Below are 27658 nucleotides of genomic sequence, written 5' to 3' on the forward strand. Positions count from 1 at the left end.
CATCCCAGGGCACACTCCCTGCCCCAGGACACGCGGTCCGTCCCAGGACACGCGGTCGGTCCCGGGACACCCCGCCCCGGGACCCGGGGGCGGGCGGTGCCCGGGGCGGTGCGGGCCGGGCGGGCGGAGCTCCGGGGCCGCGCCCCCGGGAGAGCCGGGCTCTGTGGCGGCGGCGGCGCCGTCAGTTCGGCGGCGGCGGCGGCGGCAGCAGCAGTGCCATGGCGGAGGCGGCGGAGGGGCCGGCGCGGCGCGGGAAGCGGACGGGAGCCGAGGCCGGGGCCGCAGCGGAGGAGCCGGCGGAGGCGGAGCGGGCCGCGCGGCGGCGGCGGAGGTGGATGGCGGGGGCCGGGGCCGAGGCCGCGGTCGGGGCCAGGATGGGGACGGGACGGTGATGGGGACCGGTGGCGGGGCTGGCAGGGCCCGACGGGTGCTGGCCGCGGTGCTGGCCCAGCCCGGCCCTCACTCACCTCCCGGGGCAGCTTGCAGCCGGTGGCGGAGATCCAGGGCACCACTGTCCTGCACGACACCATCAGCGACCGCCCGCAGCCCCTGCCAGGTGAGTACCGGGAGAGGGGCCGGCCCAGCCCCCGGCCCCGCCGGGACGGGACGGTGCCGGTGCTGGTGCTGGACCCAGCTGCACAGGCAGTGCTCTCTGCTGACCCTGTCCTGCCTCCCCATCGTTCCCAGCAAGGTACTTTGACACAAAGACCACGGAGCCCATCAGCTTCTTCTTGACCGGCCTGGAGGAGCTGCTGGCCTGGCAGCCCAACAGCAACGATGAGTTCAACGTGTCAGCCGTGCCTCTGGCCAAGCGCCAGCCCCCGCTCCAGAGCGGGAGGCCCCGGACACTGGTGTGCCACGACATGCGTGGCGGGTACTTGGACGACAGGTACGTGCCAGGTGGAAGGTGGAAGGTGGAAGGGAGGTGTGACTGAGTGGACCTCAGTGTCTCCAACCCCAAGGCAGTTCTATTTCTTCCTAACATGTCTCCTGCCGGCTCAGCCGCAGGTGAGCAGGGATGGGGTGTTTGGCTCAGGGCTTGGGGAACCTTGCTCAGGCTGGGATGTTCAGAGGTGGCTCAGTGCCACAGCTCTGCCCAGTTCCCGGCTGTGAGTCAGGCTCCTACCCAGCTCCACAGCGTCTGTCAGCGTCCTTCCTGCACTGCCCAACCCTTTTCCTTCCGCAGGTTCATCCAGGGCTCGGCCACAAGCGACCCCTATGTCTTCTACCACTGGCGCTACATCGACATATTTGTCTACTTCAGCCACCACACTGTCACCATCCCGCCTGTGGTCTGGACCAATGCAGCGCACCGGAACAGCGTCCCCGTGCTGGGTAGGGGCAGGGCCGGGCCTGGGGCAGCCCCAGCAGCGAGGTGGATTCACCAGGCCTTCAGTGCGGCTGACGCTGCCCTGGCCTCTGCAGGCACATTCATCACGGAGTGGACAGATGGGGAGAAGCTGTGCGAGGCGTTCCTGGCCGGCGGGGAGGAGGCGTACGGCGCCGTGGCCGAGCAGCTGGCGCGCATCGCCCAGCACTACCGCTTCGATGGCTGGCTGATCAACATCGAGAACACGCTGAGCGTGAGTCCTGCTGGCCCTGCTCGCTGCCCTGCCTCTGCTGCTCCCGTGGGAGGGAGCCCCCTGCCCCGTGCCCTCACCCACCTGTGTCTCTCTCTCTCCTGGCAGGCGGCGGCCGTGGGGAACCTGCCCTTCTTCCTGCAGGAGCTGACGGCACGGGTGCACAGTGCTGTGCCAGGAGGGCTGGTGATCTGGTATGACAGCGTCCTGAAGGATGGCACGCTGAGGTGGCAGAATGAGCTGAATGATCAGAATATGTGAGTCTGGCAAAACTGTCCCCAGGCGGGGGGCACGAGCCCACCCCAAACCCAGCATGGTAGCAGCCAGGCGCAACCTGCATGGCCTTTGGTGAGGCTGTGTGTGACCTTAGCGTCTGCCACTGTGGCCCTTGTCCCCAGGATATTCTTTGATTCCTGTGACGGGCTGTTTACCAACTACAACTGGAAGGAAGAGCAGCTGGAGCTCACGCAGAGGCTGGCTGGTCCGCGCCTAAACGACGTCTATGTCGGCATTGATGTCTTTGGCCGTGGGGATGTCATTGGTAGTGGCTTCGACACTGACAAGGTGGGTGTGACACAGCTGGGCCAGAGTGTGACCCTGACCTCCCAGCGCAGGGCTCTGAGCTCCCACTGAGGGTCCTGCTGGGCTGTGCTGTGTTGGGCTGCTAACCTGGGATGAACTGGTGAGGGATCCCAGAGTGCTGGCCATGCATGAAAAGATCCCAGTGTTGCCATCCCTGGAGAGGGAGATGCTGCAGCACATCCCTCTGGTGTCCTGCCCCACCATGGGGCCAATGGAACCTGGGGGGAGCGGGGACAGGACAGGGGACAAGGTGACCTGGCCTGGCCCATGCTGCTCACTGCCTGTTTCTGCAGCCCCTGCGCCTGATCCGCCAGTATGGCCTCTCTGCAGCCATCTTCGCTCCTGGCTGGGTCTATGAGCACCTGGGCAAGGAAAACTTCCTGCAGAACGAGAACAGGTGAGGGCAGCTCAGCAGGGCGGGTGTTGGGGGAGGAACGGGGCTAGGAGTGCCCTGGCTCAGGAAGGCTGTGGGGCGGTGGAACACAGCTACAGGGACACTGTGGCTGTCAGAACACCATGGCAGCTCTCCAGGAGCAGCTGGCCCCTTTCTGCCCCAGCTGAGGTGATACCTGAGGCCGTGCAGGGCAGTGACCGTAACAGGGGTCTCTGCCCTGACACCCACCTTTGCCTCCAGGTTCTGGGGCTTGCTGGCAGAGTACCTGCCCACGCACAGCATTTGCACACTGCCCCTCACCACCTCCTTCAGCCTGGGCATGGGCACCAGCACATTCCTGGACGGGAAGGTGGGTGCAGGGTGACAGCTCTGCTCTGGTCAGACTGGGCTGGGCTGGGCAGGGAGGTCCCCGCTCTCGGCTCCCCCAGCTCAGCTCTCCCTGTGCTGTAGGATGAAGACTCTGGGCCCTGGTATGACCTGAGCGCGCAGGATATCCAGCCACTGTACCCGGAGCAGCAGGGCATGCTGAACACCAGCTGCAGCCTACAGGATGCCTGGTGTGGGGGCAGCTCCCTGCAGCTGCAGGGGATCATTCCCCCCGGCGAGGAGCGCGTGGCTGTCCGGTGAGTTGGGGCAAAGCCCTTTACCCCTCCTCAGCACCGGGCTGGCACCATGCCAGCCTGACATGGCCTGCATGGCCTAAGCTGTGTGGCCCTGGGCCTGGTGGCGAGTGTGCCCAGGCTCTGCCCACACTGCCCAGCACACCTAACACAATGCACCTTCTCTTTGTCTCTCTGTCTCTGTCTCTGTCTCTGTCTCTGTCTCTCTCTGGGTGGATTTGGGGTCATCAGCCTCTTCTCTTTGCAGATGCCGGCCCCCCCCAAGATCTTCCTGACCCTGCTCTACAAGCTGGAGGGGCCACAGCCCGATGACTTCACAGTGGCACTGGAGGTCACCACCTGGGACTCAGAGTTCTGCTTCGAGGGCAACCCCACCTCCCTGCCAGGTGAGGACCCTGTCCCCCCGTGCTCTGTGCAGTGAGCACCTGCTGCAGTCCCTCACCCCTGACCCAGCTCCCTCTGGCAGAGCCCAATGGCCGGTACTACCCCCGGTTCCTCCCGGCACCGCCGCCCGGCCTCACCAGGCTGCTCACCGCCTGCCGCCGTGGCTCCTATGGCTGGACCAGCCGGTGAGTGCCCTGCCTGCATCCTGCGTCCACAGGCAGCCATGGGATGCCAGGGCTCCCTGGTACCATTCCTGCTCTGCCTCTTCCCTCTCAGGTGCTATGAGCTGGAGCTGCAGGACTGCAGCCTACGAGACCTCTCCCTGATTGTGTCCCGCCAGCAGCCCAGCCTGCAGGAGACACCCTTCACCTGCCTGCTTGGGGAGATCCGGGTGAGTGCCTGCCGCTGCTTGGTGGGGACACCTGCCCCGTGTCCCCTTGTTCCGGGAAGGTGGGGGTGCCTGCCCTGACCCTGACAGTGCTGTGGTTCCCTCGCAGGTGCTGGACACGGCCAGCGTGGCAGCCTCCCCGCCGCAGGTGCAGGGCGTGACGGCCTCGCAGCTCTGGTGGCAGGAGGGCCCCGAGCCCGGGCAGCTCTCGCTCAGCCTCACCCTGCGCTGGTCCTTCCCGCCCGGCCGGGCCAGGTGGTTCCGTGTCCTGAGCCAGGGCGCCCGGTGCCGCCTGGGCCAGACGGTGCCGCAGGTGCTGGGGCTGGCGCAGGGCTGCCTGTTCCGGGCCGTGGGGCTGTCGGTGCCGCAGCCAGCGCCCGCGCAGTCCTGCCAGCTGGAGCTGCTGGTGGAGCCCATTCTGCAGGATGAACTGCCCGTGGACCCCGAGCGCTGGGGCCGCCTCGTGCTGGTCTATTCCGCACCAGGCAGTGGCACCAGCTCAGATGGGCATTAAAGCAGCTGTGGTGCAGCCTGTGCCGTGTCTCCTCCATGTGGCGGGTGGGCTGTGGGCAGGGGACACACAGAGAGGCTGTATTTCATCACCTGGGGCTGGTGAGTCCCTTTCCTCCACCGCTGTGATTGTGCTCAGACTTCACTGTGGGGGCCCACTGGGTGCTGACCAGCCACTGGCAGGGGCCCCCAACATGTGACCCCAGACTGGGGCACCTGCCCTGAGAACCTCAACAGCTCCTGCAGCCCTCACTACCTCAGGCTGTCTGCCACAGGCTGGGGATACTGGCCCCAAGACCCCAAGGCACGCAGCCCCCTCAGGGCTCAGCCTGGTGGGGAGGTGCCAGCACGGGCTCTGCAGCAGCCCAGCCTGGGTGACCGCTGTGCTCATTAACGTGGACCCAGCCCAGTGCCACCAGCCTACGCTGCCTCCCCTGAGCATCTTGTGAGGAGGAGAGAAAATTTATAGCACCAATTATTTTCTCACAGTCTGGTGAGCAAGCAATTAGCAGGCAGGAGCAGACGAGCACTCTTGCAGTGGGGTCCCAAGCCCTGTCCCCAAACAATGCAGGCTCTGCCAGGGACACTGATGCCAGCAGTGGAGCTGCTGCTCCTGAGGCTCAGGAACGTATTACCTGATAGCTTGAAGAACGAAGGGCTAGGCCCAGTCAGGAGAGGGCTCTTCATGCAGCACCCTGCTCCCTCACCATGGCGAGGCTGGGGGCCCTGAGGGTTCCCCACTTGCCCACAGGCTGTGGCCCCCTGCCCAGCCAGATCCTGTAGCAGCCACGGCCCCGCGCAACCAGTCAAAACCTGAGTCGCCCTGGTTGAAGAAAGAAATCTTTATTAATAATTTCAATAATAATAATAATAATCCTTGTAATAATAATAATAATAATAATAATAATAATAATAATAATAATAATAATAATAATAATAATAATAATAATAATACTGTTTATTAGAATGGTCACACTTTGAAGCATACAGGATGGGCCGGTGCCAGCCCGCACGCCGGGCGGCGCGGGGGTGCTGTCAGGGAGAAGCCAGTACAGCGATGGACGGAGCTTTGTACAGGGAGCGGGGCCGGGGCTATGTACACTGGGAATAGAAAAGGGGGAGCTCATCGCTGGGGCGTCGGGGGCGTCTGCAGACTATAAAGTGAGGTTTGAGGAGTGGCAGAGCCGGAAGGGCGCGGGACGGCGCTGCACCCCGGGATGGGCCCCGCAGTGCCCCAGCGCGCCGGCGGCTGCGGCCCAGCCTCGGGGCTCCGGGGGGTCCCTTGTGGGTGATGCCGAGACCCCACACCCAGGGCTGGGGGCATCCCTCTGCCTCGGGCAGGGACGGGTGGCCGTGAGCGTGTCCCATGCCGCAGAGCAAGCAGCAGTGGGACTGGGGCAGGCCTGGCCCAGCTTTGGTCGGGGCTGGTCCAGGCAGGGCGGGAGCGCGGGGGTCAGGGAAGGAGGAAGGAAGAAGGGGAAGGGGTCACAAGCGAGTTGCAAGCTCCTCTTAACAAAAATTCCCTTTAAAAGGCAGAGGGTCGTCCCCTGCAGTACCTCAGCACCGCATCCGCGCCGCCGCCCCAGTTCCGCGCTGGAGCTGAGGCCTCGCACACCTGACACGCTGATGGCCGCCAGCGCCGGGTGGCACCAAGCCAGGTCCCCACCCTGTCACCCGGTCCCACGAGCCGGGCAGGGCGCAGCGCTCTGCCGGCACCCCCAGCGCTGCCGCACCAGGGAAAGGAAGACGTGGAGCCCAGGCCCTGCACCTGGGCGGGGGAGGGCCCCGGACCCCCGCGGACCCTCACGCCTGCCCGCACCGGCTCCCTCCCTGCGGGGCTCTGGGGCCGGGGCGCTGGGGGTCCCTCCGGCGCATCCGACCGCCGGTGCTCGCCGCGGCTCCTCTGGGACTCGCTCACTCCGTGTGTGTGGACAGCTGGGGCTCACTTGGCTGCTGCCGCTTGGCTTGGTTTCTCTTTTTTTTTGTTTGGTTTTTCTTTCTTTTTTTTTTTTTTTTTTTTTTGTTTCTTCGCTTTTAATTTTTATATTTTGGGGTTCTTTTTTTTTTTTTTTGTGTGTGTATGTGGATATTTTTGCCCTTCCTGGTCCCAGAAGGAAACGGCCATGGGTTCACTACAACAGAAACAAGACAGGCAGGTCTTTCGCTGGAACACTCAGTCCGAGCTGGCGGCCAGGGCACGCAGGTACCGTCCCAGCCCAGCCCATCACACCCAGCTCTGCAGCCAGCCCAGCCCATCGCACCTGCCCGGCAGGCTGCCCCAGGATCCCGAACAACCCCAGCCTCGCCAGGCCCCACAGCTGGCAGCAACCCCAGCCAGCTCCTCTCTCTCCTACGGGGGCAGAGGGGCTGCTCGGGGGGCGGCTGTCACCCCGAGCCCCAGTGCCTGCGGAGCGAGCATCCCTGCAGGCTGAGCACCCCGCCTGCCCTGCGGGGGATGAACCCTGTGCAGCCCGGCCAGGGCAGGGGGGACCCTGCACCCCGGCTGTGGGAACGGGGCGCTGCTGGGGCTCAGGGCTGGCCCCGCGGCCCCCGGGGCGGGCGGATGCTGCAGGAGAGACGGAGCGGCTGAGGTAACCCTATGGGTGTGGGTGCTGCGGCCCCACAGAGCCCGGCGCCAGCCCCGGCCACCCGGGCAGCACCCGCGGCTCCTCCGCAGGCTCGGCCTCGGCTCTGTCTGCCTGGTTTGGTTTGGTGCTAGTGAGCATCGGGGGCAGTGGTGGGGGGGCTGGGTCTGTCTTGCTAGTAGGGAGTGAAGCGGCTGTACCCTCCTCGGTATAGACTAGCCTGCAACATCAAAGATGAAAAAAAAGCCAATCAGTATTCAGAGATAGCCAAAGCCTAGATCTTCCCTTTTTTCTCTTCTTTTTCTTTCTTTTTTTTTCTCCTCTTTCAAATGACATCAAATCGCGGCTGTCCTTGGGATGTGAGGGGCAGGCAGGGCCAGGGTGCCCAGCAGTGCCCAGGCTCTGTGGTGGCCATGGGCACTGCCCTGGGGGCAGGGGCTGCCCTCTGTGGCATTGCTGTGCCATGCCTGCCAAGGAGCTGCCCCCACCCCTGCTGTGGCACTGAGCTGAAAACCCCTAGGATGCCGTGCCCGTGGCCCCTCACTAGCAGCTGCCCAGGGAGTCACAAGGCAGAAAAAGGCAGGTTGGCTTTGTGATCCCAGCCGTGAGTGCAATTTTTCATCTTTGATGCTGTCAGAGCTGGACAAGAGCTGTGGTGTGTGAGGGCCTGCGGTGCCCCCCGTGTGTGGCTGCACAAGGGGCCCTGGGGACACTGTCCTGCACTGGGATGACAGAGGGGTCGTGGAGCCTGCCCAGGGGACAGCCAGGCCCCTGGAAGTGGCGTGCATGGGCAGGACTGTGCGGGGTGTGAGGGGAAGGTGGAGCAGGGTGCGGAGTGGGGGTTTCCTCTCCTGCAGACAGAGCCAGGCAGGGGCTGTGCCATTCCCACTGCCCTCCCACAGCCCCTGCCCTGTGCCAGACCCCTCCCCGGGCTGCCTGCAGCCCCCCGGGAAGCAGAGGAAGGCCGAGGGGCTGCTCTTACCATGGTGCCAATGCTGTACGTGGCGGCGGGGCCGATGGTGTGGTGGTAGGGGTCTGCTGCTGCGTACACTCTGCCATAGCTAGGAGCAAACAGCAGGGGTGTTAGTGACAGCAGCTGGGATCCTGTGTCCCCTCCGAGCCCTCCCTCCCAGCTGCACCTGGGAGCCCCCCGGCATCTCCCTGCTACCCCTGCAGTGGTGCCAACCCTTCCCAGCTGAGCCCTGAGGGGAGCAAGGGGTCCCTGTCTGCAGGACGCCCTCCCCATGCCTGACTCTGTCCTGTCCCACAGAGCTCAGAAGCTGGGGTGTCAGGGTGGGCCATGCAGGGTGACATGGGGCTCCCCCAGGTGCCGTGCCCAGTGCTCACCTGTCGCTGTACGCGGCCGCTGCTGCTGCGGGCTGGGCGTACCTGTAGGCAGCATAGCCCCCCTGCAGGGAGAGACACTGCTCAGGGGGCTGCACCTGCAGGCAGCATAGCCCCCCTGCAGGGAGAGACACTGCTCAGGGGGCTGCACCTGCAGGCAGCATAGCCCCCCTGCAGGGAGAGACACGGCTCAGGGGGCTGCACCTGCAGGCAGCAAAGCCCCCCTGCAAGGAGAGACACTGCTCAGGGGGCTGCAGCCACTGGGGATTGGGGCTGGGGGCAGCTGGTGCCCCATGGCACCGCACAGAGAGGTGTGGGACCAACAGGGGGTCGGTGCCAGTGCCACTGGGCACGCATCAGCCTCATTTCCATTCCCCAGGGGCTTTCACAAACATTAACCTTAAAAAATTAAATTTCCAGAGAAGAGACTGTCACCTCCATGCTCGCTTTAATGAGGTGTCACGTTAGATAAATCCTTCAGTGCCCGCCTGAAATATCGCCGCTGGCTCCTCAGACACCGAGGTTAAACGCGGGTGCAAGGAACTGAGGCCATAAATCCCGTGTGGCACCAGCCCTGCAAAGGCTGGCAGGGGCACAGGACTGGGCACAGGATCCTGTGGGGTGTGTGCCACCCAGACTGCTCTGGAGAAGCTGTGCTGCGCTCATGCTCTTGCTGGCACCCAGGGGAAGGGGTTGGGGAGCAGAGCCCACCAGGAAACTGTGTGACGCCGCCTGCCCCCTGTGCTGGCATGGGGTTCCCGTCACAGCCCAGCCCTGGGCAGTGTCACTTACGTAGATCTCAGCTCCGTAGAACCCGTCCTGGTAGACGACCCTGCAAATGAGGAGGAGGCGTCAGAGCCTGGCAAGAGCCCCAGGCCGAGGGCAGCAGGGTGAGGGCACTGAAGGGGGGAAGTGCCTCAGCCCCACGGTTCGTTGCCAGGAGTGGCTGTGCAGGCCCCAGGGGCACCTCTGGGATTCTGGGCAGGGACTTGGGCACACGTGGAGGGCACGGCAGAGGGCAGGGCATGCCAGAGGAGGATCCCAGGGCAGGATCTCTGCTGGGAGTAGCCAAGAAGCCACAGATGGCCATGGCTGTGTCTGTGACCAATGCCATCTCAGCCACATGTGGCTGGGAGAGTTTCCATCAAACCAACCATCCTGGCTGGATGTTTCCGTCAAACCACCCATCCTGGCTGGATGTTTCCATCAAACCAACCATCCTGGCTGGAATAACGTCCCGTGCCTTGGTGGGCAGGAGGCTGCTGAGTGTGCGGCTCAGCCGAGGGCAGCAGAGTGGGGCTGGGACAGAGCCTGTGGCCAGGCAGGTGCTGCAGGAGCTGCAGCCCGTCCCTGACGAGCCTGGCAATGCCAGCACAGGCCCGGGGTGTTGTGGCAGCAGGTGCCCCCCGCCCCAGCAGCCCCCCGGGGGTACTCACGCGCCGTAGGTGGGGATGGGCGGCGGCGGCGGCGCGGCACGGAAGGTGTTGTACACGGCACGTCCCCGGCCCCGTAGGTGTGCCCCTCGGTAGGCCACGGCCGTCCCCGTGGCGGGGTACGGGAACCCCGTTACTGCAGGAGGCAGGGGACACCTGTGGGCTGTGCACAGCAGGAGCACACGGCCCCCATGGGGCACCTGTGGCACAGCCCACCCCTGTACCCTCAGGCTGGCAGGGACATGGCCCCGTGGGGATGCTGGGCAAGGGAAGAGGACGGGACAGGACGGGACAGGACAGACAGGATAGGATAGGATAGGATAGGATAGGATAGGATAGGATAGGATAGGATAGGATAGGATAGGATAGGATAGGATAGGATAGGATAGGATAGGATAGGATAGGATAGGATAGGATAGGATAGGATAGGATAGGATAGGATAGGATAGGATAGGATAGGATAGGATAGGATAGGATAGGATAGGATAGGAGGAACTGTCCAGGCAGGTATGAAGGACAGGGAGAGGGGCCAGGGGCTGCTCACTGCACGGAGCAGTGGCAGACACAGGGCAGACCTGAGGTTTGAGGGGAACCCACAGCAGGTACTCCTGCAGCCCAACGTTACCTGCGTAGAATTCGGGGCCGTAGACTGCTCCCACCACCGGGTTCAGCTTCCAGCCTGTGGGCAGGGAGAGCCGGTGAGGACAGGGCACTCTCCATGGTGCTCTGAGGGGCAACAGCCCCATCCCCAGGCAGGAGGAGGGCATGGGGGCTGCACTCCTGCACTGGGCAGGAGCAGCTGCTCTCCCATTTGCCTGAAGGTGTGGAGGGCATTCACTGCCGGAGCTGCACAGCAGCCAGACAGCGCTGGTGCCCAGAGGTGCCCCTGCCTGCTGCAGCCCCTGGTCCCTGGACACTGGCCCTTACCGTTGGTGTAGGGGTTGGCCACCTTCTTGTTGGTCATGACACGGGCCGTGGCATTGTTCACCTGGAGAGAGAGGGACGGGGCTCAGTGCCTGAGGACGTGGAGCTGGCCAGGCTGGGGTCCAGGGCCCGCTCGGCTGCGCCCAGCGCCCGCTGCTGCTGCTGCTTCGGGGGCCGGAGCAAAGGATGCCAGCTGCACCAGAGACACCAGACAAGGCTCTGCCTGCAGCACCCCGCTGAACAGAGACCTGCCCGTGCCTCCAGCCAGCCCAGGCCTCCGTGCTCCAGCTGTGAGCGTGGCTCAGGCTGCTGGCTGGTGCCCCGAGAGCTGCGGTGCCATGCTCAGGCTGAGCCCCGACATGCTGCCCGTGAGCTCCTGCCCGATTTTGTTGGATGATGTTTTCCTTGTCCATGGGGCATTGCTGTGCCCTGCCAGACTCCCTCTTTGCCGTCAGCACTTCTGGGGACATTTTGTCCCTCTCCCTGTGCCATGTGCCACCCTGTTCCCCACCACTCGCCAGCCACCAGCGGGGAGCTGCTGGCAAATGGGCAAAGCCTGAAGAAATCAAAGCCTCTGGGGCTGGGCATCTGCTGGCACCGCAGGTGTGGAGCTGCGGGTGGATCCTCCCTCCCAGCACAGAGCAGGGGGGTGGCATGCAGGGCAGAGCCCCAGAGCTCCCTGCAGAGCCCGGGGTGGCTGCTGTGGGCACGGGGGTCTGCCAGCCTCGTCGGCACCAGGCAGAATGCAGCCCCAGCTGGCACCCCGGCTCTCCGTGCAGCCGGGAGGTTCCTCTGGGCCAGACACTCCTCGTGCCAAGCGCCGACCTTCCCACAGACATGCTCCCACCGTGCCACATTCAGGGACACATGCACGCGCCGGGCACAGCTCCCTGGGCACCCGGGGCTGCCCCAAGCGTCCCCCAGCCCGGGCAGGGGACACACACACGCAGGCATGGCACGGCACTAGCACACTTATCTGAGCACCTCAATCTTCCGGCCCTCTACGATGGTGCCATTCAGCTTCTCCCGTGCCCGGTCGGCATCTGTGCTAGTTTCAAAAGTTACAAACCCAAAACCCTGTGAGCAGAGGAGAAAAGGAGAAAGAAAGAGACAGAGAGAGACAGAGAGAGGGTGTGGGGACAGAGAGAGAGAGGGGGTGAATCAGGAGAGCTGGCGCAGGAGGTGAGGCTGCCACAGTGCAGAGATGAAGAGCCCAGACTGGGGTCCCCGCAGGGGCCGGGGGTCCCGGCTGAGGCCCCAGAATCGCCCACGAGCTGGGAGAAGAGTCTGGGAGAGGGGCACAGAAAGCGGGGAAGATACAACAGAGACATCCAGACACAGAGGGACACGAGCTGCCCGTGGTGGGACACAGCAAGCCCTCTCCTCCCTCCAGTGCCGGGTGCAGGGACCCGCACCGCCTCCCGAGTTGGCACTGATGGGGCACGGCATGCCAGGGTCCCATGGGACAGGAGAGGAGGGGAGAGCAGGTTACAGCACTGCTGGGCAACCTGGCTCCACTGACACCCTCCCCGGGACTGGCTGTATGGTGCTGGCCATGGGCATCACCCACCTTGGAGCCCCGCTCATTGAAAATGATCTCCACGTCCAGGATCTTCCCGAATTGCTGCAAGTGAACAGAGGGGTGAGTGCCTGCAAAGCCCCTGGCCCTGCACCCAGAGCTGCTGGCACAGGGCTCTGTGCCAGGGATGGGCAGAGGGCTGCCTTAGGGGCCGGACCTGGGCACACCCAGGGTCATGCAGGGGAAAGCCCTTGTCCCTCCCATGGCTCCCACTCTGACAGGATTTGGGGAGTGTCATCCAAAATTTCATTAGCTGGCACTGCTCTGAGTCCTAGTGAGGGCTGGGAAGGGGACAATGGAGGGGGACAAGGGCCCTGTGTCACTCCCTCCTCCACACACAGGGCCTGGGCAGGATGTCCCTTGGGAGGTGACAGTGCCAAGGTCCCGATGGTGCCATGGGGCAGCACTGAGCAGGGATGCCATGGCTGGATGGAGCTGTACTCACCCCAAACATTTGCCGCAGGTCGGGGTCCCGGAATCGAAAGGGAATGTTAGAGACGTGTAACCTCTTGGGCTGCTGCTTGTCTGTGGTGTCTGAGGAGTGTAGCTGCTGGCTGTCTGTCTGTGCCGCCTCGTCTGTCTGCTGGGGGAGGCACCGCTGCCATCAGCCCCTGGCCGTGCCAGCCCCTGTCCCCAGCAGGAGTGTCCCCCTGCCCTGTGCTCGGCCCTGCCTGCCCGCAGGGACACCCTGCACCCTGTGGTGCCCAGGTTCTGGGCAGCACCCACAGGTGCTCCCTCCCTCCTGGTGAGCCGGGGGATGCTGGTGGGGCCATGGGGATGCTCGGGGTGGGGGTGCAGATGCTGCACTAAGGACCGTGTGGGAGGACTGGAAAGTGCAGAGCTCAGCACCTTCCTGGTGCTGCATTCCAGCGCTGTAATTGCCACGATCTCCTAGAGCAGAGCCAAACGAGTGGATTACGAGTGATGAGAAATGATGGGCGGCTCTGAGGGGGAGTGATGGCAGGAACACCCAGCCTGGTACCCTGTGGGACTTTGGCCAGGCAGCACCACTGCCCCAGGACCCTCCTGGCAGCTCTGGCACTGCCCTGGACCCCCACAGCAGGACTGTCCCAGCGCCCCCCGTGCCCCTGGCACTGCCCTGGACCCCCACAGCAGGACTGTCCCAGCGCCCCCCGTGCCCCTGGCACTGCCCTGGACCCCCACAGCAGGACTGTCCCAGCGCCCCCCGTGCCCCTGGCACTGCCCCGAGCCCACCCCAGCCCCAGCAGCGCCTTACCGGTGCCGTCTGTGTCCCTGCTATGGACTGTGTGCTGGCGTCGCTGCCCGCCGGCTCGGGGTGGCTCTGTGCTGGTGTGTAGAGGCTCATGGCGTGCTCCGGGACCGTGCTCTGCCCCGAGTAGTCCTGCGTGGGGTGCGGGTGCGGCGGCGCGTACTCTGCGGGGATCCCGTTCTGGGGGGGCGGGGGGTACTGGGCGGGGGCGTAGGGCTGGGCCATCGCGTCCGGTGGGGCCGTGGCGTCCTGGTTACCCTGCCGAGAGAGTGGCACCGTCCCCTCAGCGCTGCCACACCTGGGTTGCCACCTGCCCCGGGCTGGGGTTCTGATCTCCACAGCCCCACCCAGCCCACTACCCCGCAGCCTTTGGTGTCTCCCTCCAGCCCTGGGCTGTCTCTGCTCTGTGCTGGCTTTGGGGTCACGCTGCCAGCAGCTGAGCCCCATCCTCTCCCGCTCCCATGCCCTGCCTGCCCGTTGTGCTGGGCTTGGGTAGGAGGACGGAAGGGTTTAACTCCCGAAGCTGGCACATCCCTCTCCTTGGGAAGGGAGACCCGGTCAGGCCCCATTCTGGAGCCCAGCACGGGGCATAGCAGAGCCCGGCCAGCAGCATCGTGCTGGGAGCTGCACGCACCGGCACCGGCACCGGCACTGGCACCGGCACCGGCACCGGCTGGGAGGGGCGTCAGGGAGGGATGCTGATGGCCCCTTGGCAAACACCAGACAGGGATCAATTAACTGCTAAATATTTAATTAGGCCCTTTGCTCTAACGCAGCTGGCTTGGCAGCCTTGGTCAAACGGGGTGAGCTGTGCCCATGCCAAGGGCCAAGGGGTTTGCGTGGGGCTGGGAGTGCAGCGTGGGGCTCCCAGGCAGCACCGGCTCTGCACACCCACCCATCCACCTCCTGCCCACCCTCACAGCCCAGCACACGGCCTCGGCCCGTCCCCCTCGCACAAGTGTGCGCTGCACCGGCGGCCGGCACGGCTGCAGCCGCCAGAGGCAGTGCCAGGGCCCGGGGAGCAGCGCCCGCAGCCCCCTGGATGCTTCACAGCGCGCTGCAGCAGCCCCTGGCCCGTGAAACCCATCTGTGGCTCAGCCCGCAGAGACAAGCTCCTTAACTGTGTGCGTGTGTGTCGCCGGTTTGTGCTGGGGAGGGACGGTGGGGGTGGCAGGGGGATGCGCTGGCAGCTGCCGCCCCCAGCCCGTGAGGGCGGCAGCAGAGCCGCACCGGGGACACACGGAAACCCGGCGGGAACAGCCCCGCCGCAGATCTGCAAGTCATCGGCAGAGCCCGCCCGCGCTGACTCAGCTGCTCGGGACGCGCCGGCCTCACGCACCTGCCTGTGTGGGCCGGGGCTGTCAGGCTGCAGGAGCCCAGCCCAGGGACGGCCCTGCCCCGGGACAAGCAGCCGGGAGCTGCCCACGCCACTGCTGCCCACACCCCAGGTGCTCATTTCACCTGGCAGGCCAGAGGCTGCATCCTGCACCCCCCTGGATCTCGGCACCCAACTCTTCTCCAGGGAGCTGGCACACACCGACACTCACCGTGCCACTCTCCCAGTGCCTGGTGCCTCCCCTGTGCCTGCTGCTCATCCCTCCTTGCCTGACCCCCGGCGCCCTGTGCCCATCCCTCCCTGCCTGATCCTGGTGCCCTGTGCCCATCCCTGCCTGCACGGACAGAACCAGGAGCAGCCCACATCCCTCCTGCCTGCTCTGCCCTGGATACAGCCCTGATGTCACTGCAGCCGGGATCAGCCACCAACCCGCTGACCAGGATGTCAGCGGGGGCTGTCCCCACCTGCCAGGTCTTGGGCCCTCCCAGGCCCTCACCAGCCTGTCCCAGCAGCCGCGTCTGTATCAGTTATTAATTAGGGCTGTCGCAGTGCCTTCAGCCCGGGCAGTATTTCATCCAGGGACCATTAGGCTCCCCTGGCTGCTGCTCATGGCGCTGGAGCTGCGGGTGCTGCAGACACAGATCCACAGACCCGTGGCTTCCAGCAGCTCCTGTCCTCTCCCAGGGCCTGGCCACCCCTCTGGGGACAGATTTGCTCAGTCAGGGCTGCTGTGGTGAGGGTCCCATGGGAAGGGAACTCTGAGGCTTGGCTGTGTGCTGCCCGTGGACATCACAGTGCTCAGTTCACACCCCACGCTGCCTGCAGCACCAGAACAGCCCCATCCCGGGGCAGCCCCAAGCACTGAGGGTCCCTCTGCTCCTCCCAGGAGGTGGCTGGAGCCCCTTCTGGGCTGTGCCCCTGCACTGAGCACGCGGGGGGTCTCTGGGGACCCACCTCTGCACCCACGGGATCCCCAGCTCAGGGTGCCTGGCCATGCAGGGAGCCTGTGGCACAGTGCTGGCCTGTGGATGCCAGGGACAGGGGCTCTGAGAGACACCCCTTGCTCTGCCAGCACCCAGCCCTCCTGGGGCACAGGGATGCTCCCACACGGTGCATTTGACACTTGCAGTAAAAGGAATTCTGGTCCTTAACAGCCCTTGGCCTCGTTCAAAATGAGACAGATCAGTTCAGCGCCTGAGCCTGGAGCAAGGCTGGCAGCACGGGGGGCACGAGCAGTACCATGGCACCTCTGCTGCCCACCTGCTCAGGCAGGTACCAGCAGGACAGTGGCATGGCCCTGTGCTGACACACCACTGCCCCAGGGATGGCAGCGGAGAGGCTGGGACAGGGAGCCCAGGTTACCCTGCCAGGTGTCCCCTGTGCAGTGTCCCCACGAGGTGCCCTCTGCTCTGTGTGGTGTCCTCTGCCCCGTGTCCCCTGCCAGGTGTCCCCTGGGCAGTGTCCTCTGCCCTGCCCACGGCTCAGTCTTGCACCACCAGCCCTGCGCAGCGGCTGCCGCAGCAGGCAGGGGGTAGATATCATCTTTAGCCGATTAAATGTCCCTCATTAACGAGTTTCTTTAATTAATGAAGTTTTTTTGTTTGCTCCACTTGCTTCCTCCCCCCACACTCTGCCTCCTCAGCACAATCCAGGCCATTTCCTTTCAAGTCATTTAGCGCGTGGGGCCGGTTCCTGCCGACGCCGCATTTCGGTGATTGTGCCTGGCAGCGCGGGGCTGACGGCTCCGTTTCCCACTTTTGTTCCTTTCTAAGGAAATAACGTGCCAGGAGCCCCCGGATGCAGAGGGTCAGAGCAATCACCTGAGGGCAGAGCCCTGCACCAAGGATGAGGCAGCTGCCAGCCACGAGCACTTGCAGAGGGCCACCGAACCTGGGCTGTGACAGGCGTGCTGCCAGCCTGGCGTGACGGTGCCACGCAGGAGGGGCTGGGCTTAGGGCAGCACCTGTCCCCTGCTGCTGCCACGGACGTGCCAGTTTCCTCCAAGCCTCACGGCCATCCTGCTGCCTCAGCCTGACCCCAGCCCCATCGCCAGCCCAGTGCAACTCCCACCAGCCGCCTCTGCCCGGAGCTGTGCCCTACCTGTGCTGCCCGGTGCTGATGGCACAGGGGTGGCACAGCACAACATGGACTGGTCACGGCATGGCACTGCCCAGTCCTGGCACAGCACTGCCCAATCATGGCACTGCCCAGTCACGGCTGACCCTGCTCGGTCACAGCACTGTTAGGTCACGGCACGTGCCCAGCTAGGTGAAGCCACATGTGGGGCATGGGAGCAACAGGAGATGGAAGACAGTCCTGTCACTACACACCTCCCTGCCCTGACAGCAGTCCCCTCTGCCTGGGGCTGTCCTGCTCCTCCCTCCCACTGGGAACCAGACACCGGCTGGGGGGCAAGAGGGGCCCACAGCACCACTGCACCCACAGAGCCTCAGTAAGCACATTCTGCAGGCAGGACAGGGCAGGGCAGGCAGAAAACACCCTGCTGTGACCTGGAATGCCTCCTGCCTTCTTGCTAATGCCAGGGCACACCCTTGCTACATCATGAGGGAGCCTGAGGTCACCGCTGAGCACAGGGAAGGGTGCCCAGCAATTCCAAACGCCTCCTGTGGGGGACCCGCGGTGCCCACCAGCAGGAAACTGGAGCGAGCAGCAGCCAGGAGACGGATGGGGCCATCTGCCCTCACAGCCACTGCCCTGGAGCAGGGCGAGTGGCACAGTGCTGAGCAGCGGAGACAGATTCGAGGAATGTCCCAGTGGAGGCAGAAGGGTCCCGGCATGGCCAAGGCAGCCCCCAGGCACCCTGGGCCACGCTGGCATCCCCGTGCCCAGCAGGACTCATCTGCGCGACAGACGCGGCTCCCCCTCGGAGCCGGCCCTCGCTCATGCTAATGACTGTCAACACGGAACGCAGGCCGTGGAGGGAAGAAAATTACTCCCTGAAAAGGAACTGACTGATCCCTGTCATTTCTCACAAAACCACTGACCTGTAAATATTTCATTAGCCCAAAGGCTGTGCCATCCATACAAAGCAGTGCCCAGCGCTGTGCAGGCTCCTGGCTGCGGGCAGGGGGGTCAGGGAGGCCAGGAGGGACCAGCCCTGCCCACCGAGGGGATGCCAGGGGCTGGTGGTGGGGCCACAGGGATCCCACAGAGAGCTGGGGGGCAGGATGGGGATGGAGCCTGTGGAGGAGGCGGGGAAGGAGAGAGGAGCTGCAGGGACCAGCGGCAGCAGCTGCTGCACGGAATGTCTTCATCAGCGGAGCAGGGAGGGGTGAGAGGTTGGTAATGGCATCTGCCAGGGACGCTGCGCTGGGAAAGGAGTGCTCCAGTGGGCAGGCAGCACCTGAGGGGGAGGAGGAGGAGGAGGAGCAGCGGGGAAGCAGAGCAGCCTGTTGGCATGGGAAACACCATTTTTCTGGGCTGCCACACGTCTCCCGGCACTCTGCATCCCCCTGGCCTGCCCCTCTGCCCTGGCAGCCTGGGGAGGACAGGCGGAGCCAGGGGACACCCAGGAGCGGGGGTGACACGGGGCGCTGGCCCGGGCACACAGCAGCACGTGCGTCCCTGTCACCTCCGGCGCGGGCAGAAGGGGCACGCTCCGGCCCCGGCTCCTGGCTCTGCCAGCTGGAAACTTCGGAGCTGAGGCTTCATGAAATATTCATGAAGTAAATGGTGCAATTTCATCTGCATTCAGCCAACTTCATGTATATTTCAGAGTATTATGAAATGATAATGTTGTGTAACCAAGGCGAGACGGGGGTGCTGGGGGTGCTCCCGGCCACCCCCGCCCGCACGGCCGGCAGCTCCCGGCTCGCCGTGTGCCGGTGCCACCGCGCCGGGGGCACCGACGGCCGTGCCACCGCCGGGACACGGCAGCATCAGGCACGGCGGTGGGAGGAACGGAGCTGCGGGATGCACAGCCCTCGGGCTCCCTCCTGACACGGCCCGACATCGGCACCGGCGCCGGGCTCACCCACGGCAGCTCCCGGAATGCCAGCGGTGCCAGGGCACACCTGCGGGACTCCTTGGTGGCACCCCTGGCACAGCTCTGCCCCCAGGCACGCCGAGTCAGACCTGGCATTGGCAGCGTGGGCTGGGGTTCCCAGCAGTGTTTGGTCCCCAGCGGTCACCAAAAGGTTGTGGCAGGTGGCACAGGAGGCACAAGCCAGGCTGCAGAGCCCAGGGGTGGGCAGGAGGTAAGCTGAGTCCTCAGCAGCACCTCCTGAGCTCTGCGGGCAGTGCCAGGGGCAGTGTCAGATACCGCACACGGCACAGCTCAGTGGTGGCACTGCTGCTCCACTGGGCCTGGGGGCAGCTGCTGTGCTCCCCTGCTGCAGAGGGGCTCCAGAACCTTCCCGGGGAGCTGCCAAAGCCCAGCTGCATGCAGACAGCTCAGACCTGAGAGCAGGGGCACCAGTGGCCACGTCCCCTGGCCTCACACCTCCCACACTCCACAGCAGCTGCACTGCCAGCCCCACACCTGGCCCCACAGCTCACAGCGCTCCAGGACCCCAGCTGAACCCTGGTCTGCACCTGCAGAGCCCTCACACCCCAGGGCCCGGCCACAGGCCCTGTCACACCCCTGTCACCATGCTGGGACTCTGGCACAGCTGCGTGTGGCACTTGCTGGTCCCGACTGGTGGGCACTCGTGGCACCACGGACCCATGTGTGTGCCTGGACAGTGCTTGCACGCAGCCCTCTCTAATAGGCAGCCAGGAGCATAATTTTTCCTCTAATTACATATTCAGCACTTCTGAGAAAATGAGATTTTGGTAATTCAATTGGACTGAGAAGCAGCGCTATAATAAAATGAAATTTGTAACAATCGTGCAGTTAAATTAGTTAAATGGAGAGGAAGGAGCTGTGGAAAATTGACCCCTCGATCTCCTAAAGACTAATCAGACATTTGAACCGGGCTGTGCTCACAGAACCCTGGGGTGTGCGGCACAGAGCGAGGGGAAAGCAGAGATGTCCTGAGGGAAGAGCTGGGAGCAGCCGGGTGTCACCTGGTGGTGCCACAGAGGGGACAGAGGGGACGTCCCTGCTCCGGCCAGGGGTGGCATGGGATGGCTCTGGCAGGGAGCGTGCCAGGTGTGGTGCTGGGACCATCCATGCCCCCTGTGGCACTGCCACTGCCAGGGCCTGGCCACCGTGTCCTGGCAGTGGCCAGCACCATGGAGGCCACTGTCCCCAGCAGCTCCTGGACACAGGCTGTGTCCCTGCTGGGTGTGCAGGGCGTCCCTTTCTGCCAGAGGGGACCACAGGGTCATGCCTGGCAGTGTGACCAGCCCTGAGTGGGGACAGCCACCGCAGGACACACAGACAGGGATGGCACCCCGTGCCAGGCTGGTGGGGAGGGAGGCCTCCCGTGGGCTGCAGGGGTCTGCAGCAGGTACAACTTAATTAGCCTCAATATTTATCTTGTTGTTCGTCTTTTCTATTTTTTCTTGTAAAAGAAAAGGAGAAAAAGACGCGTTTCTCATTTGCAAGTTAATTAGTCTAATTACCTCTAATTAAGGGCTCCCCACACAATGCAGATCACAAATAAGCTGCCACTGTCGCCTGCTCCCACTCTTTTCTCCCCAGTTTTGATTTTCCACGGGAGCTGTTTGAAGGCTGTGGTGAGAACCCGGGTGTGGATCCTGGCTGGGCACAGCAGGGCTGGTGTGGAACGTGGGAACAGCACCTGAGCCCTGGCAGGCAGTGCCCACAGCACGGTGGTGGCCACCACAAACCCTTCCCCTGCTGGGCACTCCAGGAGTGATGGGCACACTGCTCACACTGCTCCCTCCTGGCTCCTGGAACGCCAAGGGAGGTGGTGCAGCTGAAAGCCCTGCCAGGGCTGCCCATGGGCACTGGAGGGGTGAATCCTGCAGCTCCCAGGGCTCCCAGCCCAGAGCTCCAACCCAGAGCTCCAGCCCAGAGCTCCAACCCAGAGCTCCAACCCAGAGCTCCAACCCAGAGCTCCAACCCAGAGCTCCCAGCCCAGAGCTCCAACCCAGAGCTCCAACCCAGAGCTCCAACCCAGAGCTCCAACCCAGAGCTCCAACCCAGAGCTCCCAGCCCAGAGCTCCAACCCAGAGCTCCAGCCCAGAGCTCCAACCCAGAGCTCCAACCCAGAGCTCCAACCCAGAGCTCCCAGCCCAGAGCTCCCAGTCCAGAGCTCCAGCCCAGAGCTCCAACCCAGAGCTCCAACCCAGAGCTCCCAACCCAGAGCTCCCAGCCCAGAGCTCCAACCTAGAGCTCCAACCCAGAGCTGCAGCCCAGAGCTCCAACCCAGAGCTCCCAGCCCAGAGCTCCCAGCCCAGCGCTCCAGCCCAGAGCTCCCAACCCAGAGCTCCAGCCCACAATTCCCAGCCCACAGCTCCCAGCCCAGAGCTCCCAGCCTGCTCAATGGCACTGGCACGTCACTGGGTCAGTGGCCATGGCATGGCCAGGACTGCACAGCCCCTGACCCCACGCTGGCTCACACCAGCACTGGAAGATCAACCTCCTTCCTGGGACATTTAGTTCTCCCGTGCCCAGGCACCCTTCCCAGCCTTCCCAACTCTGGCACAGCTCCCCAAGCCCTCCTGGCACCCAGCCCCACACCTGCCTACAAAAACCAGTGCCACTGAAGTGACCAATGCCCTTCCTGGAGGGGCTACAGTGCCCCTTGGTGCCCTCCATGGAAGCCCACCATCCCCCAGGCACAGTGCCCCCCCACAGGAGCCCCCATCCCCGTGCGGACAGCAGCCAGGCAGCCAAGTGACCCTGGAGCTCCTGGAGGTGCCAGGGGTGCCCAGCTGCAGCACCCAGCACCCTGCCCAGCCCCAGGAGCTGGCCTGGCCTGGGGCTGCACAGAAAACCATGCTTCAAAGCACCTTGCTGTGTGGATGGTGGCCCTGAGCGGGGGCAGCGCCAGGGCCAGGGGTGGTGCAGCTGGTGGAACTGCTGGGGGTGGCCTGCACCCGCTCTTCTAATTAGCCTTTCTTTGTTACACCCCCCCTCCAACTACATGCGATGCTTTAAAGAATGACAGATACTAAATCTAATTTAATCTACTCATTCACCCATCACTATAGCATAAAAATAGGAATATACCTATAAAAAGAGCATTGCCAGGCAGTGTGGGCCAAAATCACAGCTATTGTGGGAAAAGCAGCTTTGCAAAGCTAAAATTAATGTCAGTGTTTTCAGTAGGAAAGAACCCGAAGCAGAAAACGTGTTTTGGGGGCTCTCAGGCCTGTGCCCACAGGGCAGGGCAGCTGGCACAGCCTGGCCAGAGCCGGGAGCTGCCGTGCTGGGTCTCGGGGCTGCACGAGGCGCGGGCAGGGGGAGAAACCCGGTTTGAAACGAACCCGCTGCTGCAAACCGCTCGGAATAGACCTTCTCCCTAAAAATATAACACGCTAAACTTGGCAGCAGCCCTTTTGGAAAGGAATTTTCCAAGCAGGATTTGCAGAGGCTGTTTCCTGGCGGGCCAGGCGCTGCTCAGCCAAGTCTCCTGAGCGGGGTGTGACTGAGAGCAGCGGGGATGTTCCCGGCCAGGAGCAGCCCAGGGCCAGCGCTGCAGCGGCCTCAGCACACCTGGAGGTCAGCCTGGGCTGGGCTCGGACCTGCCCGAGGCTGGGGCTGCACCAGGGCCGGGCAGGGCTCAGCGCTGGCACAGCCTCGGAGTCTGCTCTGGGTCGGCAGCGAGCCCTGTCCTGCAGCCATCACTGCTCACCCACAACAACAGCAGAGATGTGTTTTGAGCACTGACTGATTCCTCTGTTAACCAAAGGAAGTCACCAAAGGGTCCTGCCACACCCCGACCCTCACTGAGCCACAGCCAAACGTGCCTGCCAAGCCCCACGGAAGGAGGCAGCGTTCCCACTGGCCCAGGCTGCTCTGCTGCAGACATGCACCCACCCTCCCATGGCCCCTGCCCTCCAGCCCTCCAGAAATCCTGCCCTTGGAGCACGGCAGTGCCAAGGGCAGTTCCTAGGCACGGTGTGGCTGCACAGCCCGGAATGCCACAGACCCACGGCTCCTGCAGCCAGGCCAGGGTGGCCACAGGGGGGAAGTGGAGCAGAGTGAGCTGAGAGGCACCCACAGCTCCTGGAAGAGCCACTGGCACTGCTGAGCCCTCCCTGGTGCTGGAAGAACTGAAGATTTGTTGAGAAGTTCATTACTTGGTCATTCCTTCAAATCCCAACCCAGCTGCAAACGCTGGGGCTGGGAGCTACGGAACATCAGCAGCATCCTCAGGAACCAATCCAGCCACAGGATCCTGGTAGGGAGAGCAGTGTCTGAAGGGGAAGAGGGCAGTCACTGCGTGCAGACCTTGGCACTACCCAGCTCTCGACCGACTGGCCAGCCCAGCAGACTCAGTCCTGGCCACTGGCTCAGGCACCATCATGGTACACCTCCTTACAAACCCATAAAGGGTTTGGACTGGGACCTGTAACCCAGGGGGTCACAACCAAGTCCCCCCAGACCGCACAGCACAGCCAGCTCAGGGAAAGTCAGGTGAACCCTCTCAGGTGCACAGAGGTGAGCCAGGCCAGCTGGCAGAGCCAGCTCTGGGGTGGGCACGTGCCCACAGGCAGGAGCAGCATTGCTCCCTGTGTGGTCCTGGGGTGCAGGTGGCACAGGTGGGCAGTCTAAAACCCAGAGCAAATTCAGAGCTAAAGCAGGTGCCAGGCACACCCACTGAGGGGCCCATCAGCCACGCATGGCCCATGCCCCTGCCCCACGCGATGGCCTCCAGTGACGTCCCTCTCCCTGACACCTTGCTGTGACACGCATCAGGAGCACCTGTCCCCAGGTGCTGGGTGCAGAACCTCAGCACAGGATAAACCCCAGGAAGGGGACGGAGATTTTCACCTCCATCGTGCTCATCAGCCGGGTGAAAACCCAACTCCAAATCCTGTAATAAAACCCTCCTCCTGGCTTGCGAGTCCAGAGCTGCTGCCAAGGAGCAGGAGGCTTCTGGGAGAGCAGGGAGGAAGAGATGCGGAACACCACGGTCAAAGCAAACCAGGCAGGGTGATGGGGGAACTGGGAGCTGCCAGGTGCAGAGCTGCACACCCAGCAAAGTTGCTGCCTCCCAGGGACCTGCAGCTCCTCTTTCCCAGCCCTGCAGGCACTGGGAGCACCTGTCAGGCCGTGCTGTCACCGCCACTGCTGCCAGACCCAGGCCAACCCCTGCCAGAGTGCTCCGCAGGGCAAGAGAGCAGCACAGCTGAGCCCCTCGTGTGGCCAGGGGCAGGGGGATCCCAGATGGAGAGGGACATCCCCCATGCTGCAAGGCAGCTCTGGGCCCTGCACTGGCTGCCACTCCAAAGCATCCTCATGCTCTCTTCCTAGGGACAGAAGCCATGCCCCGCACAGGTGGGGGTTCAGGGACAGGTTTTGCTCGGTGTCAGATGTGCAGCAGCCACAGGGGCCTCAGTGCAGCTTTGGGAAGGGTGAAATCCAGCGCAGCCCTGGCTGTCCCCGGGCTCTGGGTGCAATAAATCACGGGCTGCCTTGGCAGCCCTGCCGCAGCCCCCGTGCCCATGGCCAGCACCGGCCTCCAGAGCGAGAGAGACCTGGGCCTCGCCATGCCCACCACCGCCGGCCACACTCTGGCCACGACCCCGCTCGGACAGTGGCCACAGACACCCCAAGGGACCCCACACTCCTCAGGCTCCTCACTGGGGCAGAGGGCTGGCACCCATGTGCCTGTCCTCGCCGCCGGGTGAACCCGCCGGCCACGCCAAGTGCAGCGAGGATGCTATGAATTTTTAAACTCCTGAAAGCACAAATGGAGCGGTTTGCCTGGCTGGGAGACGGGATTTCCGACGCAGCACAGAGGCATTTCAGGAAGATGTTGCCTCTCCCAAGCCGCGCCTCCCCTGGGATGATGGGCCCAGAAACCCGGCACTCAGGGTCCAGCACAGGAACCAGGCCAGCCCCGTGGGACAGCGAAACCTTGGCCCAGCTGAAGGACCAAACCGACGGCCTCAGCAGCCTCCCTCTGGGCTGCCCAAGCCCGGCTCCCGCATGGCACCACGTGCCCCAGTCCCTCTGCAGCACTTCCAGCGACAGCGGGACAGCCCCACGCCCGGCCGTGGGCACGCACACACAGTGCACGCCCGAGCTCATCACCTTCCCTTCTGCTCAGGCCACGCAGGAGCCTCGTTCCTTCACCCGAGCATCCATCATCGCCAAGCGGCAGCAGCGCCGAGGCGGGGGAGCGCTGGAGCCGCGCCGGCGGCTCTGCCTGCCGCACTGCCCGCCCGCTGCCCTGGCCCTGCTCCCGCAGCCACGCCGGGGAAACCGGAGAAACCCCAAAAGCTGCGGCTGAGCCGCCCCGGCGGCACAGCTCCGGCTGCCGCGGGGCTGGAGCGGGAGGCTGCGAGGAAGCTGTCAAGCTCTTACCCTCTGCCGAGAGGGAACCAGCCAGAAACACGTGCGAACCGGAAAGCAAAAAAATCCCCGGAGAGGGTGGCTTACCTGTTGGAGGTAGAGGAAGGCTGGAGGACAGGGGAGAGAGTGAGGAAGCATGCCTGAGTTGGAGACAAGGAGGCAGCCCGAGTTAGCCATGGAGCACAGCATGTGTCGACAGGTAGCCGTGGAGCTGTTCGCGGGTCCGTCCTCTTCCGCACACCGCTATCCACCGCTATCCTCGTCTTCCCGGCTGGCCCCTCGGGCTCTCCCCTGCTCGCCGTCCCTCCCGACCCCTCGGCGCTAGTTAGGAGGGTTCATCTGCGGCAGGCCGGCCGCGCCGCCGCCGGAGCAGCGCTTGGCTCTTCACTTCGGGGCCATTAGACACTGGCACTGAGCGCACGGTCTGCAAAGGGTGTGCGTGAGCCAGAGCGGAGCGGGAGAGAAAGGAAGGGGAGGAGGAAGGAGAGAGGGCTCGGGAGCGAAATAAAAGGGGTGGGAGTTGGAGGAGGAGGGGGAGTCCCCTGTGCATTCAGACATCAAACAGAGCTCTGTATAAAATGAAGAGAATCCGTAATGACATGAGAACAGCTGATCCCGCACTTAACCCCTCCGCCGCCGCCGCGTTGCAGATGGCTTCCCCGCCGCCCTCGCCGCCCCGGCCGCACGCTGGGGAAGCAGCCGGGCAGGATAGGGCCGGGCGGACAGAGCCGGCTCCCCTCCCGGGGCGGGAAGGCTCTTACCGGGAGCTGCGGTGCTGCAGCGCGGTGCCGCGGGGAGCCGTGCGGGCAGCGGCGGCGGGGCTGCCGGGGATCCCCCGTGCACACTCCGCCGCACACGTGCGCACCGCCACGCTCTCGCTGCGAGACGCCGGCGCTGCCGGGCCGCGGGAGCCATGCGGCAGCCCCAGCTCCGCCTTCCCGGAGCCACCGGCCCCGCACGGCCCCGCACGGCCCCGCAGCCGCCGGCAGCCCGCAGCGTTCCCTGCCGGACCGGCCGCACCTCACCGCTGCCCGCATGCTCCGGGCACCGCTGCTAAACCGTGCCAAGGTGTGGGAGCCCCAGGCAGGACCCCGTGAGCCCCATCCTGCCCGCCCCCTGGCACGGAGGGCTGCGGGGACCCCTGCCCCCTGGGGTGACATGGGGCCCTGCCCCTTGCGGTGACATGGGGGCCCTGCCCCCTGGCACTGCTTGCCTGTGCTCCCCAGAGCCATGGGGACCCTCTGCCCCAAGATCCGCCAGCTGGCGGGCAGAGGTCAGCCCCGGCAGGGCTCCAGAGGTGCTTTGGCGTTTCCGAGGGCCCTACCGTGCTGCCAGCAGCCCTGACGCATCCACACCACACTGGCCGCTGTCACAGCTGCCATGGCAATCGCCTACGTGCCAGTGCCCGCGAGGGACAGCCCTGCGTGTTCGCTCGGGTCCCGTCCCACCTCCACCCATCCCGGCCCCGCAGCAGCCCCGGCACTGCCGCGGGTCCCTCCCTGGTGCCCAGGCCTCGGCAGCACCGTGCCCAGCTCCGGAGCCACGGCAGCGCCGAGGCTGCCAGGCTGGCATTGTGCTGGGGCATGTAGGAAACGAAACCTGGGCTCGGCTCAGCTTCCGTCTCGGCCAAATGTGATGCACAAAGGCAGGGCTGTGCCAGCAGCTGCTGATGCTCCGTCTCTGCCGGAGCCTCCAGCACACGACCAGCCGTTTGGAGCTGGGATTTTCCACAGTATCCCCAGGCAGAGTGACATGCTGCAGTGTCCTGGTACACTCGCAGCAGTTACGGCTTCTGCTGCAGACACTCCAGAGCAGCAGCGTGTGGCACGGCCGGCCCAGAGGCACAGGGAGGACCTGCTGCAAACAGCTCTGCAAGAGCCATCCTGAGAAAGAGCTGTGTGGGGCCAAGGGGGTGCCAGCCCCTCCCAGCGGGTCCTGAGACTGGGGGGACTGCACTCCAAGGCCCGGGGAGGCTTTGTCACCACCACCACCTCGTGGTACCGGGAGCCAAAAAGGTCCAGCAGTGACATCTGCTGCCAACAGCATCCCCAGGCACTGCTCCCTGTGGGTGCCCACCACAGCCGCTGCCCCTCCAACTCCAAGGACCACGACAGATGCAGTGGCCCCTTTGGCACACCGTGGTGCTCAGACCCCACTCTCCTGCTGGTGTCCAGCTTCCCTTCCCAGGGACACCCACGCCCTGGGTGCCATGCCCTCCTGTGCACTCCATCACCCGGGGAAGGATGTGGCACAGCTCTGAAAGGACAAGTGTGTCCCCCCACAGCCCTTTGTGCAGCTGAGGGGAGAGGGGCTCCCCCAGGAACCCGCACACACCACACAGACCCTGTGCAGGGCAGGGGCACCCCGAG

General features: G+C 64.4%; 2 protein-coding genes across 14 annotated transcripts in view; one reads left to right on the plus strand and one right to left on the minus strand.

Annotated features, from left to right (window-relative positions):
* The first annotated feature begins 211 nt into the window (after positions 1-211).
* On the plus strand, positions 212-4477 carry ENGASE (endo-beta-N-acetylglucosaminidase). Its single transcript, XM_050981221.1, has 14 exons — positions 212-331; positions 480-556; positions 688-889; positions 1187-1335; positions 1426-1583; positions 1689-1837; positions 1979-2144; positions 2456-2559; positions 2797-2905; positions 3007-3179; positions 3408-3562; positions 3643-3745; positions 3837-3951; positions 4058-4477. Exons 1-14 carry the CDS (start codon positions 219-221, stop codon positions 4460-4462), a joined length of 2178 nt encoding a protein of 725 aa, XP_050837178.1. The 5' UTR covers positions 212-218; the 3' UTR covers positions 4463-4477.
* Positions 4478-5282: 805 nt separating this feature from the next.
* The window catches only part of RBFOX3 (RNA binding fox-1 homolog 3), a 132842-nt gene continuing 110466 nt past the window's right edge, over positions 5283-27658 (minus strand). For 5 of the 13 annotated variants that reach the window (XM_050981229.1, XM_050981227.1, XM_050981228.1 and 2 more), the window contains 11 exons: positions 13561-13812; positions 12769-12906; positions 12315-12368; positions 11729-11821; positions 10748-10808; positions 10446-10499; positions 9824-9956; positions 9180-9219; positions 8391-8505; positions 8026-8104; positions 6600-7263 (listed from right to left, as the gene is read on the minus strand). In XM_050981229.1, coding sequence (XP_050837186.1) covers positions 7056-7263; positions 8026-8104; positions 8391-8505; positions 9180-9219; positions 9824-9956; positions 10446-10499; positions 10748-10808; positions 11729-11821; positions 12315-12368; positions 12769-12906; positions 13561-13779 — 1194 coding nt within the window. In that variant the 5' untranslated portion in view covers positions 13780-13812 and the 3' untranslated portion in view covers positions 6600-7055. The other 8 variants (XM_050981225.1, XM_050981232.1, XM_050981223.1 and 5 more) reach the window with 8 other exon arrangements.

Source organism: Serinus canaria, chromosome 18, assembly GCF_022539315.1.
Source record: "Serinus canaria isolate serCan28SL12 chromosome 18, serCan2020, whole genome shotgun sequence".
Lineage (NCBI taxonomy): Eukaryota > Metazoa > Chordata > Aves > Passeriformes > Fringillidae > Serinus > Serinus canaria.

What these genes read in the sequence shown, in the direction of transcription:
- ENGASE (XM_050981221.1), top strand. Translation starts at nt 219, where the DNA reads ATGGCGGAGGCGGCGGAGGGGCCGGCGCGGCGCGGGAAGCGGACGGGA. An exon ending in GGCGGGTACTTGGACGACAG is followed by an intron (nt 890 to 1,186) that starts GTACGTGCCAGG and finishes TTCCTTCCGCAG; the next exon opens with GTTCATCCAGGGCTCGGCCA. An exon ending in GAGGAGCGCGTGGCTGTCCG is followed by an intron (nt 3,180 to 3,407) that starts GTGAGTTGGGGC and finishes TGGGGTCATCAG; the next exon opens with CCTCTTCTCTTTGCAGATGC.